This window comes from Protopterus annectens, chromosome 4.part0 (assembly GCF_019279795.1).
Source record: "Protopterus annectens isolate FY-2018-M chromosome 4.part0, PAN1.0, whole genome shotgun sequence".
NCBI classification, from domain to species: Eukaryota; Metazoa; Chordata; order Ceratodontiformes; family Protopteridae; genus Protopterus; species Protopterus annectens.
In genome coordinates, this window is record NC_056733.1 from 266,203,646 (window position 1) to 266,221,534 (window position 17,889).

The following is a 17,889-nucleotide window of genomic DNA, read 5'->3' on the forward strand; positions in this document are numbered from 1 at the left end:
AGTTCGGGTGTCACTTCAACAGTGAAAATCATCTAAAAACAAGGTCTACACCACCAGTTGGATAGCCCTGCAGTGGTTGTTCTTCCACACCACACACTCACAAGCACACTTACAACTGTGGGAAATTAAGAGTGTCCAGTCCACTTATTGCATGTCTTTGGAATGTGAGAGGAAATTGGAGCATCTGGAGAAAACCCATGAGAACACAGGGAGGATTTGCAAATTATGCACAGAAGGCACCCCAGCCAAAGGATCAAACCAGGGAGCCTCTTGCTGTGAGGTGACAATGCTATCTACTGCAACACTGTGCCACCCACCCAGTAGTGTAGACCCTAGCTGTACATGATTCTTTCTGTATTAGACTTTAATGCAAACCGTGCTCAGACATGGTACCAGAGTACCTTGGACAAAAGGTAGATTAATTTTTCTCATGTCATCAGACCAGAGGTCGTATGTTCTGAACGCTGTGGTAAAGTACCTGTTAGATGATCACTGAGTTGTGACAGACAGCCAAGTCAGTTACTGGGCAAACCCAGGAGACTCACACATATTGTGAGAATTTCCTGGGAGCATGAGATGAGTGTAGCTTCAACCTCAGGAAGAGCGTTTCCCATTTACTAGGAAAGCTTGAGGATTAAAAGTGTGAATGAGCATGTATCAGTGGAGGTGGAGGCAAGGAACTGTGGTCAGAAGTTGGTGGTGCTTATGCAGATAGCTGAAGACTGGAGACAGCAGTGAGGGAAGCATCAAGTTAAAAAAAAGGTGGCCTTTGCAGTGCTAGTTGGATGGGGTTTATAAATACCAGCAAGTAAGAAAAGCAGAAGCTATGAGAAAGACCCGGGAGATGGAGGAATTTGGTAAGGGCATCAAATATGACTTTCCAATGGGCTTAAAGAAGTCCCAGCAAACCATCCAGTAATTTTGTTTATCTGGTGACCAGTCTCAGCAAGGGTGAAGTAAGGCTGACTTCAACTGAGGACACTGTCAGACAAGAATAGGACCAAATTAAGGATACCAGGGACCTAGTGGAATATAGTTATTTGTCAAGGCAATGTCAGAATCATCTAGGGTGACTTGGCTCATTTCTGTGTATGAAGTCACTGCAGCAAATTAACAATTGTACGGTGGCAAGACTGCTTGAGTGAGTAACATGCAACCAGAAATACTGACAGTACTGAATATTTTGGTGCTGAGTCTAACGTGTCTTTTCAGTGTTGTGCGAAAGGCTGGAATTGTTCTTCAGCTTGGCAGATTTCAGTGGTAGTAACCATTTTCGAAAAGGGGGTCAAAAGAGCATTTCTGTTATAAAGGGATCACTCTCTTCAAAAGACACAGAGAAGATTGTTCAAAGGTACTGTGAAAGTTGTCTATGTACACTGGTTGATTTTCTGATTCAGGAGGAGCAATGCAAATTCCATTCTGTTTGTGGAACAGTGATTGTCCAAGCATGGATCTGCAAGGATCTCCATGGAGTCTAGGGAGTATACTAAGCAAGCAGTAATGCCTGACAGGGTGAGCATTACTGGGGAAACAGTGGACCATCCAGGGGTGTTTTGAGGCCCAACGAAGGGCCTCTACACCCCAAGAAGGTCTATTTCCCCAATTGCACCCACCCTAGAGGGCATTATTGCTCTTACAGAATAGGCTGTTAAATTCTTTAATATTTGTTTTTTTATTAGTATATACCTTTTTTAAATATTTTGATGTAAAGTAGATTCTTTGCATAATATTTCAGAGTTGCTGCAAAATATGTAATTGTTGTTGGAGGAAATATTTTACATCTAAAATATAAGTTATATAAGTATACAGTTTCAAACACACACACCCATACCCACATGCAGAAAGTGTCTCACACATACACACACGCACGCACACACACACACACACACACACACACACACACACACACACACACACACACATACACATGCAGAGGCCCAGAGAGACAGCATCCCACACCTAGACGCAGAAGTGCACACATTCACACACACAAATATATACAAAGAAACGCACACACTTATTTAAACAAATGGGCTCAGAAATTCAGAAATTACAGTGACTTTCTTGACTAAATGCACCTTAAGTGTTTCATTGTGATCAAATGAATGACATAAAAAAATCAGACAGTGCAAGGCATTGCAGCCCTCTCCCCCACTGTATCTCAGCTGTGTCTTATTTTGCAGATCTCCAATTTTGCCTTATATTCTTTGCACTTTTCCTTTGTTTTCCAGTAAAGCACTGTGGATTACAATATGTCAATAAAGCAAACATTGTTAGAGCATGCTAATGGAAGGTATTTTGCTCTACTTCTGCCCTGAATCATTTTGTTTAATTAATTTGTCACAAGTTAAACTTCAATGTTTTTTACAAGGGAGTGTAAGTTAGCAAAAAGGACACTGCAGAGTTTAAATATTTGCATGAAATAACTACCAAATTGCTATAAAAAATTGCCATCGGACAGAAAATAAAATGTATATATTTTTCAAACCATTTCCTTCATGAACCATATGCAAGAACTTAAATTCAAGGCAAAGAATCACAAAACAATAAATTGAGAGGTATGTGCTTCTCCTTTTGATTTTTCTCTCTCCGTGTCTCCTCTGTCTTGCATGCTTGTTTGCACACACAAACACACGAGTGTGCACACACACACACACACACACACACACACGCACACAACTTTATTTTTTCTTTTTTTCACTATCTCACTAAGAATGGCTGCTGCACTTAGCAAAGAGTAAGGAAAAGTGAAATTACTTTTTTTAATTTTATATCCACTAAGATTCAAAGCCGTGTTTAGCAAGTGAAAAAAAATGGCATTTCTTTTCAGTCTGTACTCCATGACAGCTTAATATGATACTTTGAAGTGGTGAAATTGTTCTTTTGTGGGTAATATTTGTGCATTATGCCCTACTGAAGAATGTGCATTCTTCATTCGAGTAATACATTTTGTCCATTATCTAATATGGTCTGCATGAGGTTTGTGGATCATGAAGAGGGACGTGATGATGTTATTAAGACTGGCTTGTGGAAGGTGCTACACTAATGCAGTTTTCCAGGGCTGCAGCATGCCATTCAAGCTGTGTAATTTTCTGGCGCAAGAGTTGTATCAGTACGCACAGCATTAAGTGGAACACATTCAGGGTTAGCATAGGCGGGTCTCCCTTGGGTTGCCTACCCTCCTGTTCATGATTTTCTTGTACCGGATATCCAGATGCAGCCAAAGTTTTTAGAGTTTCCAATTAGGCTACATGAAGATTGCATGTTTGTTGTTTGCAGACAGTTTATTCTTGGCCTAAAGCGACTGTGATCCTTTTGTGCACTGGAGCAATGAGCTACTGCTGGGATTTTGCTCACTTGTGAGGGTGGAAGTGATTGGGAGATCTGAGCTGTGGATGGCTGCAGTAAAGGGCTGTACTTCAGTAAAGGTGCAGTATTGCATACATTCCAACAGACTGTGGTGGCAGAGGGAAAGCTGTCTCATAGACGGAAGCTTACATTTTTCTGGTCAGTGTCCCTGCCCTTGCCTAACATAATGAGCTGTGTGTGGTGACTGAAAGGATGAAACCATGGCTGTAAGCAGTGGAAATGACGTTCCTCTACAGGTTTCTTAGGCTGACTATGCATTCCAGTGTGAGGTTCTTGAATCAGAGCCACTGCTAATATAGGATGAGTGGAGCTAGTGGAAATGTTGGTTGGGTACATTAAGGAAGCCCCTGAGTGCCTTACCTAGAGGTGTGTCAGGTACATGCAATTAGCAGAGGCCACAAGGAAGACCCAGGACACACCATAGCGATTACATCTCTCATCATGCTTGGGAATACCTGTAGATCCTGCTGGAAAAGCTGGGGACAGGGGCTGGGAATACAGAAGTTTAGTCTGCCTTGCTCAGATTCTCACCACTGCAACCTTTTCTAGAAGGTTTAGAAAAGCATTGGTTAGTTGAAGCTTAATTTTTGTGTCAGGACAGGTTGCTTGCTAGCACTGCAAGTAATCTCACAGACGGGTACGTTGCATCTTAAGATTTTATTGTTTGGCTACGCTTGTGTCTCTGCTTTACTGCCATGTGAAGAAATTACCATTTTTCTTTGCTGTAAAACCATGTTTAATAAATCAGATTCTAATTTTAGTCCCCTCTGTTCCCTTCACCCCTCTGCACTACCTTACTAATGCATGCTAATTCTTTCCCTGCCCCTAATCCTAACTCTGCATCTTACCTTAGAAAAACCCTCTCCATAACATTAGCATCACACAAGACACAGATACACGCATATGCACAGCACTAAAATGATCCTCACTAACCCACATGCACTTGTCTTAACACTCTCACACCCTAATGCTGAAACCTTCAGTATATCTGAAAGGTTCGGCATTAGTATCCCAAACTCATATTTACCTTACCCCACATGCATTCAGTCTTCCATCTTCTAATATCTTCAACAACGTATACACAGAACACTCAACCATATTTCAGAGTCATTAAATCTGTCAATGAATTGAGCATTCAGTAGACTGATTGATACTGTATATATACACATAGAGTATGCCTCAGGAAATGTAGCTTATTGAATTTTCTGTTTCAATAATAAATAAAAAAAATATTAACATATTAAAGATTGCGGGAATGTAAAGTCAACAGAGTGACATTTTATCTCCAAAACAGTAACACTGGTTCTGTAAATGTTTTTAACCTGATTTGAAAAGAAATCCAGGATTTATTCAAAGTGTACTATATAAAAGGCAGTCCTGATACTGAAGTTTGGTGCCACAATATCTAAATGGACAATTATAGAACTAGTAAATTTGTTGATTTAGACAAGAATGTTGTACCATGTGTAAGATCTAATAGAAACTTTGAATACATTTGGCTCAAGTGATTTGATTTGAACTTTATTTATGTACTAAGTAAGGGTTTATAGTGTATCTTATGGTGATTAACGTGCAGGTTCTTTAACTTTTTCATTTCTGTTGTTTTGTGTTGCAGGTTTGGAGATGGTTATACAATAGTAGTACGTATAGCAGGACCAAATCCAGACCTGAAGCCTGTGGAGGAATTCTTTGAACATGCCTTTCCTGGTGTTGTTCTCAAGGAAAAACATCGCAGCATTCTTCAGTACCAGCTCCCTTCTTTGAAGTCTTCCCTTGCCAGAATATTCAGCATCCTAGCCAAAAACAAAGAACGACTCCGAATCGCAGACTACTCTGTTTCTCAAACAACTCTTGACCAAGTAAGTTATCCAGTAATTGTGAAAAAAAAAGTAAGGTAGATATTTTTTTGCCTGTAAACAGAACGTAAGCCAACCTGATGGTTCAGAGTTAGGTGTCTGTCTGCACAGCCACCAGCCCATATACTGCATGGGTAATGAGAATAGCAAGAGAGAGAACTGTGTGGCTAGAGGCCTGTCTTTCTGTTTTGGTAGTAGTTTTGTTGGGGAGATGAGGAGATGGTAGTTGTTTAACCTCATAGCACATCTGGAGCCATAGTCTTGGAGTCAGTAGTGTAAAGAAGTCCTCTTCCCCACCGTCATATTTCTAATGCCCTTTAATTGCTGTTGTTCAACCCGGCACCAAAGAAAATCACTGTGAAAGAGAGATAGTGGACATGATAATGGTTAATGGTCAGTGACAGAATACATAAGGTTAGTACATGAGTAGAGGACCTAAGTATATAAACTGAGAAAATATATATTAACAGACATTGTTGGGTAATAAAAACATCCATGTCAAACTTGCTGATTTCGTAATGGAGATCATCTTGTGTTTCATACTGTTCATAGGTTCATACTAGGCTATCTGCCCGAGGGCATTTACAAGCCTAGCCCATCGTTTTGTGGCTTACGCCACCCCTTTAGTATGGGGAACTATACCCATTATTTTGCTGTGCCTCTGTCGAGCAGTGACACTGAGGTAATCCCTGGGGTATATCTGCGATCTCCCATCCATTGGTCAAGATTTCTCTTGAACAAGGCCAGCGAGGTGCTCTGCCTCACATGTACCGGGATTTTGTTCCACAGCATAGGGAGTCTTTGGGTGATGAATCTATCCCTCCAGCTCGAGGTTTAAGTCTCCCCCCTTGTGGCTCTGATGGATCTAGATTTTTGAGGTGAAGCATATTCATCAAATCTGGGTTTGACATGGCCTTGTATGTTAGGCAAAGGTCACCTCTGAGCAAGCGGTGGCGACTGAATAGAGCTGGAGTTCTTTCAGTCGGGCAGCATAGGACAGATTTTTGAGACCCTTTATCCTTTTGGTGAGGAACTTTGTGGCCTCTCCAGCTGCTGCAAGTGTCGGGTCAGATACATTCGAATGGGGCATTGTACTCAATCATTGGTCTGATGAGTGATGAGTAAAGGGAGACTATGACCTCCCTTGATCTAGATGAGAATCCCTTCATGATAAGGTGGGCAATGTAGAAGGTCTTCCTGACTACTTTAGCTACATGGGTGTCGAATGACAGACTACTATCAACCTGGGTCCCCAGGTCCCTGATAACTTCTTCTGTGCTCAGTGGATTGCCACCTATTTGGTAGCTAGGGGTAACCTTGTTTTTCTATGACTATGCATTTTGGCATTTAACTTTAGGCCGTGGCTCTGGCACCAGTTATCCGTTTCTGTGAGACCCTTCTGAAGGATATCTGTGTCAGATGTGTTTCTACTATGAGTTTGCAGTCATCTGCAAACTTACCCTCCTGTGTTTGCTTGTACGTAGATGCCAAACAAGAGTGGGCCCAGACTGAGCCCTGTGGAACACCACTTGTGACAGGCTTTGAGTCTGACATGGCGCCAGCAACTCTGACCCTGTGGGTTCTGTCACTCAGCCAGTTTGCAACCCATCTTGATGGGTTAACATTTAAGCTGATGAGTTTTTCAATGATGTGGGGTATTGTATCAAGGCCTTAGCCAGATCGAGGTAGGCTGTATGGACTGCCTTTCCTCATCAATGGCTTTGGTGACTGTTTGAAAAAGTCAACCAAGTTTAAAAGGCATGATCTGCCTTGACAAAGCCAAACTGGGTTGGATCCAAAGTCTGCAAATTCCCTATGTCTTTATTTATGAGGTCCATTATGATCCTCTCCATGGCTTTGCAGATAAGGCTTGTCAAGCTAATGGGCGGTAATTTCCAGGGTCGGTGGAGGCACCGCCTTTGTGAAGTGGGACCACAGTTGCAGTCGCCACTCCTGATCCAGAGGTAAGACTTTGATTAAACAGCTGTCCTAGCTGTGGGTTTAATTCCTCATTGAGTTCGTGGAGCACACAGCCGGGGACACCATCAGGTCCCATGGATGCTGTGTTTTTGCTTTGGAGAGCAGTTCTCACTTGGGCGCTGGAGATGTTTGGGGGCTGCAATCGTTTGGTATAGATATCTCTTCTTTTGGGGGAGGGTTTGCACTGAACCTGTCAGCCAGTATGTTGGCAATGTCTGTAGGATCAGTAATCTTCACATCATTTTGAACTAGTTCTGAGCATATCTGGGAGTTTCCTCCTAGGTTTCTAACATAGCTAAAGAAGGCCTTATGATTGTCTTTTGAGTCTTTAGCTATTTTGCAGTGCTCGAAATTTGCTTTGGATGATTTTATGAGAGCTCTTAGTTTTTTACTTATAGTGATCAAGGGTGTCTTACCTTTTAAGGATTTTGCTCTATCTTGTAGTAGCTTCTCACACTTCCTGTAGGAACAGCAGTGGCCTATTAACAGAAAGCTTCTAAAGGGGATAAAATTACAGGCTGTAACTATGCTGTTCTTATTATCCATTGTATTTTAAGCAATTAAATTTGCACTTCCTGTACCATATGAATGTTTCTCAGAAAGCTGTCTAAAGAACAAAGACATTCTGGATAAGCATCTAGTTTGCATGAGATGTTTATTCAAACTAAAATGATTTGTACCCCATGACATGTAGGTCCTTACAGCTAGATATTAGCATAGTTAAAGCTGTTCTTCCCATGTAGTACATTCCCATTTTAGTGTCTAATATGCTTATTTCACATATGTTCTGTGAGGCAGCATGCATTACTTATATTGATTAATTTTAAATTAACTTTATTTAATAAATACAAGTTTTTAAATCTTTCTGCCTTTGGTTATCTCTCGGACTCTCCATGTATGTGTTTCTTCACTCGTCTTCAGAGGAGGTGTATTAGGGCTTTCATGTGTTCTTCTGTGTAAGACAGTTCTTGCTGCATTAAACCTTTTTTTAGAGAGACAACCTAAGGAGCCTATTTGAGTAACATTTGGTTGTTGTTTTTTATTTTCTAGTGACATTACTGGTTGTGGCAGTTCTTGTTGCCCTTCTGCTTTGAACTTTGATGTACTTGATTTGTTCGGATCAACTGCAAGTGCTTGAAAAAGTCCCACTAACGTGTTCTCCCATAACCACTTATTCCTCACAACACCTTACCATACAAAATTGTGTAGCCTTACCAGAACCCTAACCGTAACCCTAAATCGCCTTTCTCACTTCTTAACCCTAGAATTCCCTTCTCTTTCTCTGTAAACATAAAACCCTCTTCTTGTTCCCTAACCCTAAGACTCCCTTCCCACTCCCTAAACCTAAAATCTCATTCTCAGTCTCTAACTGTAAAACTCCATTCCTGCTCCCTAAGGTTAAAACTCTGTAAACCTAAACCCCACTTTCTGATTGCTGCCCCAATCAGCACTCCCATTTCCTCACCATAACTGTCCATTTACCTCATTCAAACTCAAATAATGTGTTTAAGTAAAATGTGGCAGCCGCTTGCCTGAACCCATATTCGATTTCAGGTATGAGACAAACAGCAGCGTACACGAGCTACAAGAAACCTGTGTCCCTGGCTTCGAGACAGTAGTCTTCGACCGCTTGAATCTGGAGCGCTGGTAGAGCAACCTTCTTACTCCTATACCTGAGGTTCTGTCTGTACAACTTTCCATCTTCCACATGAACAACATTGGACCTTGGTTCAGCTGCTTCATCAACTGCTTCAGCTTCAGACAGCAACCTTTCCCATGACTTTGTTAGTCTTACACTGCATACAACTTGCAGGTAGGGTACTGGTCCACTGTTGTTACCATAATAGCATTTCTCTCTGATGATTGTTCTCTGGCATGTCCTTTACTACATATTGATTTTCAAGCATTAGTAGTGTAACTGGAGTAGGTATCTTGCTGTTCAGCCTTCTGCCCATTAATGTTAGAGCTAATGAGAGACTGAGGTCCTGCAGTGAAGTACTTTTGTGTTTCCAAACTTTGAGCTGATAATCCCTTTAGCTCTTGCTACAACATTCTCGTCTATTTTTTTCAGTGTTTGTGGATACAGCTCTAGACTTGTCCGTGTCCATCCAGGTTAAATGGTGTGAGTGTTCTCTGTTTCATTTCAGAATCTTGCCTAAATGCTCTAAATTCCTAACTTTATTACTCTGTACTGTTTTTGACTATGACAACATTATCTCTCACCTGCGTTAAGAATATAAACTTTAGTGTATTAATCATTCTTGGATTTGGTGTCTCTGTCAGTCTAATTATTAAGAGAATTAAAAATAATAATCTAGACATACAAGGTACATGACTTCTTTGAACTAGAACATATCTGTCCCACTATGCTTCCTGAGGACATGCCCAACTGATCCTCTGTGAAGGCATTTGAGGATCACCTGTCTCTCCACTTGTCTACATGAATGGCCATCACATGAGACAAGTGGGTAATGACAGTGATATTTAGAGGGTTTTATAGTCCCCTTCCTCTCCCCTTCCAGACTGCATTTGCTTCCTTTTCCAGATATCCCACTCTGACAGAATGCTTTGTGAAGAACAATCACATCTTTTAAAGCTGTGCTTTTACTCAGGGTTGCATTTTCTAAAGGAAAATGAAACCCTCAGGCCCATCTTTGGTTTGAGCAGCCTAAAGCAGTTCATTTCAAAAGAGCCATACCGCATGGTCATGGTGCAGTCCATCCTTCCAAGTCTGCAAGAAGGAAATTGGATGTGGTTTTTGGGCCTCTAAGATGCTTATCTGCTTATTAGGATTGCAAAGAAATCTTGTAGCTTTCTAAGTTTCCTCATAGGAAACAGCCATTTTGAATTTAAGATACTCCTGTTTGGAATCACCTTTGCCTGCAAGGAGTTTGCCAAACGCACAGCAGTCATGGCAGTGATCCAGTCTTTAGGAACAAACACTGTGATATCCCCAGTCAATGTTCTTTTGCTACAGGATGGGTATTATGACATGTCAAGTATTTCTCTGTTAAAGCAGGATTCTCCTAACTCAGTTGCTTGGGGGTCTGTCAGATTCTACAAAACTATTCTTTTCTTATATCTCTTTTTTTCAGGGTCTTAGGGCATATGGCAACTTCCATTTACGTGCTACCCAGCTGCCTGGTTTCATATTAGAGCCTTACAGTGGACTGTCAAGAGTTCATAGGAATTAGTTCCTACACCTGTAGACTACCAGTAAGAATTTCCAGAAAATGTATCAATCATCTCAGGTGATGGATTTGTGAGGCCACCCTGAATCTGGACATACCCTTCCAAGCACAGACCCCAGATGTGATGGTCAGTATGGATGTTTCTGCTGTAGGTTGCAGGGCCATTATCAATAGCAGATAGTCTAAGCGACAAAGTTGCAGAGTTCTGTTTGTACATCGGTGTTCTAGATATAAGGGTGGTCCTTCTGACCTTGGAGGCATTTCAGGACACCCTCCTTCAAGGTGCTAGTGACATTCACTCTGGCACAGTGGTTGTGGTATGGCATATCAGTAAACAAAGGGGAACCAGTTCCTGCAATGTATGTCAGAGAGGCCTTGAGTGTTTTGGAGTGGGCTTTTGCAGCAAATCGCCATTTCTTTGCCAGCAATATCCTGGGATAAGCCAATTCCCTAGTGGACAGACTCAACTATTGCTTCTGGCCTGATGCCTTATTAGTGGTCAGTTAGCTTTGACTCTGCTCTGGCACTGAGGAAGCTTTGTCATAACTTCTTCACATCATCAGCCAATACCAAATGCAGCAGTGTCTTCTCCCATATTGTTTCTTCTGGGTGGATGGTGCAGATGCAGGTCTCCTTTACTTCCTTCCCATTATTACTCCTTATTGCCATGTTCCTGGAGAAGGCCAGGATACACAAAGCTAAAGTCATTTTGCTGGCTGCTGTTTGAGCCCCAGCAAGTGTGGTTTCCCTTGCTATGACCTCACCTTCTAGACAAGCCAGCCAGGTGCCTCCAGCTAGGTCAACTGGCTGCCTGGGCAAAAGGCCAGGGCCCGCCCCCACCACACCACCTGGCACACCCCACCTAGTCTCTACCTACACCAAATAACACCTATAAATGAAGCAGTACAGCGCGAGCCAGACCGGCCGCCCTGGATGCCTATGCCTAAGGCCGGCTATGGGTGCCTCTTATCTCACCCTTCTGGCAAGCCACACCTAGACTTTCACTCTCTATGCCTAACTGCATGATGTCTCTAATTCCAATGTAGAGATCCTTCTTATCAGGCAGGGAGGGTAGCTCTGCTCAGAAAGCCAACACCAAGAAGACTTAAAAAAGTAAGTGGACTTGTTTTTTCATTAGATAATTGTCATCAGGGCTCAGATTATTTGTCCAAAATTTCTTTAATTAAAAAAAAAAAACGTGTAAAACATTTCCAAATGGCACTTTTCTCTTGCATTGTTCAGTAAGTTAGCCATTTCTACCTTAGAAAATGTAATGCAGCCATCATTTTAATCAGCTGTAACCACAGATGTCAGGATTGTACATTGGAGATGTTGTTGATTGCTGTTACTTCAGCCAGAGAATTTCATAACTACAAGACTTGTCTCATCATCTGTCCAATGTGGTGTTCACAAAGACCGTATGTCCGTCAGAACAAAGCCAATCAATTTGCCAGTGTTCTTTCCAGATTATTCCAGTAAAGGAATTTGCACTGTATGGATGTTTGTCTTCCTTATGTTAAGAAAAAATGTACAGACAACTCAGATTTTTTCTTAACAGAAAGGAGACAGTAAGAAATGACTGACGTTTTTGTATTATGTTACAGAAAGAGCTTAGGTGCCAAAGTGTCAAAATCAACTTTGTGTTTATGGCTTTGGAATTGCATAAGACTTTGCTATGATAAGCACAACAAAACATTTGTCTACTGAGCACAGGGGCCACTCTATCATTTTACAGGATACTGTTAACTGAATGTGATTTCTAGATCCAGGTTCCCTTTCGGTACCACCATTATTTGAATTCCTTCATAAAGATCTGGTAAAGAGGTTTAGCTTGGAATTTGGTTATGCTGGTAAATGGGAAGAAACTTTAATCCTAGATATGAAAGTTACATAGTTACAGTACGTTCATAGGTTCTTAGGTAGGTACTAGGCTATCTGCCCTGAAGGCATTTATAAGCCTAGCTGGAATGTGTTGACTTTCGCCGCCCCTTTAGATTAGTTCCCTGTGCCTCTGTCCAGCAGAGCCATTGAAGTGATCCCCAAGGTAAACTTTCTGTTTCCCATCCACTCATTAAGGTTTCTCTTGAAGAGGGTTAGCGAGGAGCTCTGCCTAATGTAGATTGGATTCTTGTTCCAGAGCATGGGAAGTCTCTGGGACAGGAATCTGTCCCTCTAGCACATCCTATTTATTGTTGTGGTGAGGTTTAGATCCTTGGAGCGTGTGGCTCGAGGGGATATGGTTTTCTTTAGGTGGAGCATGTCCATTAATTCTGGGTTGAACATGGCCTTGTATGTCAGGCAGAGATCACCTCTGAGTAGGCGATATGCAACCGAGTACAGCTGGAGTTTCTTCAGTCGAGCTGAATAGGGCATCTGCTTGAGGCCAGTGATCCTCTTGGTGAGGTACTTCTGTGGTCTTTCCAGTTGTTGCAGGTGTCTTGTAAGGTACATCCCAAATGGGGCATTGTACTCTATGATGGGTCTGATGAGTGATGCATAGAGGGGCCCAATGACCTCTTTCGATCTGGATGCAAACCCTTTTGTGATTAGGTGGGCCACATAGAAGGATTTTCTAACCACTTTGGCAATGTTATTATCACAGGAGAGGTTACTGTCTACTTGGGTCCCCAGATCCCTTATTACATCTTCAGTATTTAGGAGGCTACCACCTATGTGGTAGTTTGTGGGTACTTTGTTTTTTCCAAAGGGGATGACTATGCACTTTTTGGCATTTAGCTTGAGGCCATGGTTTTGACACCAGGTATCTGTCTCAGTGAGACAGACCCTTTTGGAGGATGTCTGTGTCAGCCGGAGAGTCAGTTATAGCCCCTAGTTCGCAGTCGTCTGTGAACTTGGTCAGCCATAGTCCTCCTGTGCTTGCCTGTACCTCTGAGAAGTATATGCCAAACAGGAGGGGTCCTAGGACTGAGCCCTGGGGAACGCCACTTGTAACCGGTTTAGAGTCAGACCTAGCTCACACAGCTCTTACCATGTGGGTTCTGTCCATGAGCCAGTTGGCAACCCATCTCATGACGTAGGGGTTTATGTTCAGGCAGGTGAGCTTGTTCATAATACCTGAGTGGGGAATGGTGTTGAAGGCCTTTGCAAGGTTTAGGTAGGCTGTGTGGACCACCTTTCCCTCGTCTATAGCCTTGGTAACTGTCTCAAAGAAGTCCACTAGGTTTAGGAGGCATGATCTGCCCTTAACAAAGCCGAACTGGGTAGGGTCCAGTGTTTGGAGGTTTCCAATGCCTCTGTTAATGAGATCCATGATGATGCCCTCCATAGCTTTGCAGACCAAGCTAGTCAGGCTTATAGGGCGATAGTTCCTGGGGTCTGTTGTGACTCCACAGCCTGTGGAGAGGCTGAGTTTAAACAGTATGTTTAGGTGAGGGGTTAGTTTATCTTATTGATGCTGTGTTTTTGGCTTTGGAGAGGGCTGTTTTAACCTGAGTGCCTGATTTCAGGGGCACTACATTCTTCTGGTATAGATGTCCTTCATGGATGCATCTGCAGTCATAACAAATGGGTTGGTCAATAACTGTTTAACTGGGGAAACAAATACCTCATAAAGATTTCCTCTTACTGTTTAGACCACGCTGAACAGTTTTAAAAAAAAAAAAAAAGACCGATTTCAAGGTCCTCAATCTTCCAGAATCCCCATGACTACTACTGAGGCTCCTGCTACCTTACCTGAATCAGCCTCAGAAATTTTGCCTACAACTGTGGTTCCTACTGATTTATCAGACACCATCCCTTTGGATATCTCTAAAGCAGCCAAATCAGCTAAATCAGTGCCTGTTAAACCACCCTCACTCAGGCCCACTTCTAGTTCACAAATGCTTACTCTGGCAGAAGATTTAATATCCTTAATTAGGGATCCAATCTCACCCCAGACAGGGCCTCTCAGCCCCAGAAAAGAGACCTAGAGCAGAGCCCCGAGCCTGTGTCCTCTCGGATGATGACTCAGACATTACAGACCGCCCAGAGCCTTTTTTCCAATTATGAAGATTCAGATGCTGAAGAATCCATCCCAGCTGCCTCACATGCCATGAGAGAACAATTCCAATGGCAGGGACAAGATTTCTCAGAGTCAAGAAAAGCTATACCTCCTGTCCTGTCTGTTGTGGGACGATGCATTTAATGATGTCTGCACTGCACCTGATTCTTTACCTCCAGCCCCTGCCAAACCAGATAGATTTTACAGGGTGCCAGACACTCATCACCACCTAGATCCAATACCAAGAGTTTATGCTTGATCAGTTAATTAAAAAGCTGACTTCTGATGAATCTGTAGATAAGAAATATATATTAGAAATGGAGAATAACATCCAACAGGTTAGTAACCATTCTTTAAAATGTGGCTATGATGCACTGGAGGCTTCATTTAGATCAGCCATGACTGGCACAGTGATAAGAAGGCATGCATGGTTGAAAGAACAGGTCTTACCGGATCATGTTAAAGCTAAGCTATTGGATGCTCCTATGGATAAGGCCAGTCTGTTTGGGGAACCTGCCCAGCAGGTAATGAAGAAAATGGAAGAGAAGGCAAAATCTGTACAAACAGTTAAAGATTTCCTACAGGTTAGCCCCCAGGTTTAGCAGGGAACTAGCCTGCCAAAATTGGTCCTTTCCTGACTCCACAAGATCACAAAGGGCAGGAACAGACCTAGGGGCAGGCCAGGAATCAATCCAGAGACACAACCACTGCCACTGCAACAGGACAAACACAGAGCAAATAGCAGCACCATTAGAAAAATTGGCACTATATCACAAAAGACAAGTGGATTTTGCAAACCATAGACCAAGCTACCGGTTCCACTTCCACACTTTACCAGTAAAAGAGGAATGCCAAACCTGCCCCAAATCAAAAATAGAAGCCCTGCACCAGATAGCGGAATTAATAAAGATGAGAGCTGTGGAAAGAGTACCAATAACAGAACAGGTCCATCTTAAACACATACATCATCGTCCCAAAATTCAAAATGCTGACCCTACAGCAACTTCTTCCCATACTGGGCGATCTCAAGGAGGCATACCTGCACCAAATTGCAGAAGATACCTCAGATTTCTTGCAGGATCAGAGCATTATCAATTCTCAGCATTGCCCTTTGGCTTATCTACGTATTCACAAAATGCCTGGCATCAGTAATTGCTCACTGCAGAGTACAGGGAATTCAAATTTATCCATACCTGGACGACTGCCTGTTACAAGCGGACAACAAAAGCAAGCTGACAACAGATTTACAAAGGGTCATTTACTTGCTACAAGCCCTGGGATACACAGTCAATTTACAAAAGTCAAGGCTGATACCATCCCAGACAAGAACCTTCTTGGGCGCGGAATTGGACACAGTAAAACAGATGGCATTCCTAACTGCAGAAAAACAAAAGGAGCTCCCTCTTTACTTCTTGGCATTAACAAAGCAGAACAAACTAACAGCAAGAAAAGTTCTGCAGGCCTTGGGCTTCATGGCATCATGCATAATCTTGGTCCCACATGCCAGACTGCATATGAGAAAGTTACAGTGGTACCTAAAGAATTTATGGTCTCAACACAGGCACAGCTTAGAAACAGAAATACCACTAATCCCATGCTTAAAACAGGAGTTCCTATGGTGGGCTTGGGCATGCCAGTCAAACCCAGGCTTACCCTTCCACAACTTTCGAGCAAACCAAACCATTCAGACATAGGATGGGGGCGCACAAAGGACTGTGGACTCAGGACCAGCTGCACCTGCACATAAACCAAAAAGAAATGCTGGCAGTAAAACTGGCAATCCTAAAATTCAGACCATTCCTCAAAGAAGGCCATTTGATAATAAGGACAGACAACACCACAGTCATGTGGTACATCAACAAACAGGGAGTATGCAGAATGAAATCTGGCTCTCAGCTACAACATCCAGTTACAGGCAATATTTGGAACACCCTAGCAGACATTTTAAGCAGAACCACCTCGGATGCTCACGAATGGATGCTACACCCGGACATCTTCAAGGCCATCACAAAGAAATGGGGAATGCCTCAAATAGATCTATTCTTCCCCACAAAATCAACAGCTCAAAAAATTCTGCACAAGGACATTCCACCCACTTGCATGGAAGGTGGACTCTATCCTTCACCTGGAAAGGCCTGACAGCATATGCATTTCCACCTCTTCCCTTGATGCACAAGGTACTACTGAAAATCAAAGAGGAACGCCCAAGGATAATTCTGATAGCTCCGAACTGGCCAAGACAACACTGGTACCCATTGCTGAGGAGCATGTCTCGGGAGAAAATGTGGTCAATACCCCTGATGCCTCTGATGTTAACTCAGAACAACTACAACATCATACATCCAAACCTAAAAACCTTGCAACTGACTGCCTGGAACATCACATAGCAGTAACTAACCCAGACCTTTCACAAAGGGTTAAAGACATCATCTTTGAAGCCCGCAGACCTTCAACAAGAAGGAACTATGCAGGAAAATGGAAAAGGTTCGTCATTTGGAGTACTGAAAGAGGAAACATAGATATTGCTAACATTCTGGAGTACTTGGCAGAGCTTCTACATACAGGCCTGTCCTATTCCTCCATCAAGATACATGCATCAGCTATTTCAGCAGAATACAGCTTTGATCCTCCTGTCTTTTCACACCCTCTACTCAGGCAGTTCCTCAGAGGGATCAAGAATGTAAAACCTCCTAGGAAACCACCATTACCAGCATGGGACTTGAATTTTGTACTAGAAAAGTTGACTTGAACCAGCAGCAACAGCAGATCTACAACACCTGTCATGGAAAACTGCTTTCCTACTGGCTATTACTTCAGCAAGGAGGGTTTCGGAACTACAGGCCTTAATGGCAGTGCAACCCTTCCTAATCTTCCATCAAGATAGGGTGTCCATGACCTGATCAGGTGTAAACGACCTGAGACGTACCTCCTTGGACTACATGAAAAGAGACATTGAGGAGCTCTCTGATTATGTAGCCCAGGCAGGTATGACCCTGACCTTGAGCAGTATCCTACCTTCACCAAGAATGATGCCACAATACAGAGATAAGATGATCAGCTTTAACAATTGGCTTAAACATTGGTGTCATTCAAAGGGGATCCAGTGTCTGTCTGCCTGGGATGACATGCTGGACAAGCCACGCAAGTAAGGGACTGCTTGCACCTGTCACCCTGGGATTCCGGATATTGGCAAAGGCTCTTGCCACCCCATAGTGCCTTTTTAGGCAAGGCTCAAATTCTAAACCTACCACCCTAGAACACAAAAAGGAAAAAACTAAGGGTAATGCTGCTCAATGCCAGAAGTCTAAATCACAAAATGCACAGGCCCTTCTCAGTATGGAGAACATCGATGTCTGTGCTGTGACAGGAACCTGGTTCAAGGCTCCTGAGAGCACCCCAGCTATCAGGTTTTACCTCATATCATGCATTCCGCCCCAAAATCCGGACAATATATCCATATTCATCAAGGACACCCACACCTCAAGACTGATAC

General features: G+C 42.8%; 1 protein-coding gene across 1 annotated transcript in view; it reads left to right on the top strand.

The window, feature by feature from the left end:
• The window catches only part of ABCA1 (ATP binding cassette subfamily A member 1), a 767,698-nt gene that overhangs the window by 737,716 nt on the left and 12,093 nt on the right, over positions 1-17,889 (top strand). The window contains exon 49 of the mRNA XM_044068257.1: positions 4,985-5,228. Coding sequence (XP_043924192.1) covers positions 4,985-5,228 — 244 coding nt within the window. The remainder of the gene's footprint in view (positions 1-4,984; positions 5,229-17,889) is intronic.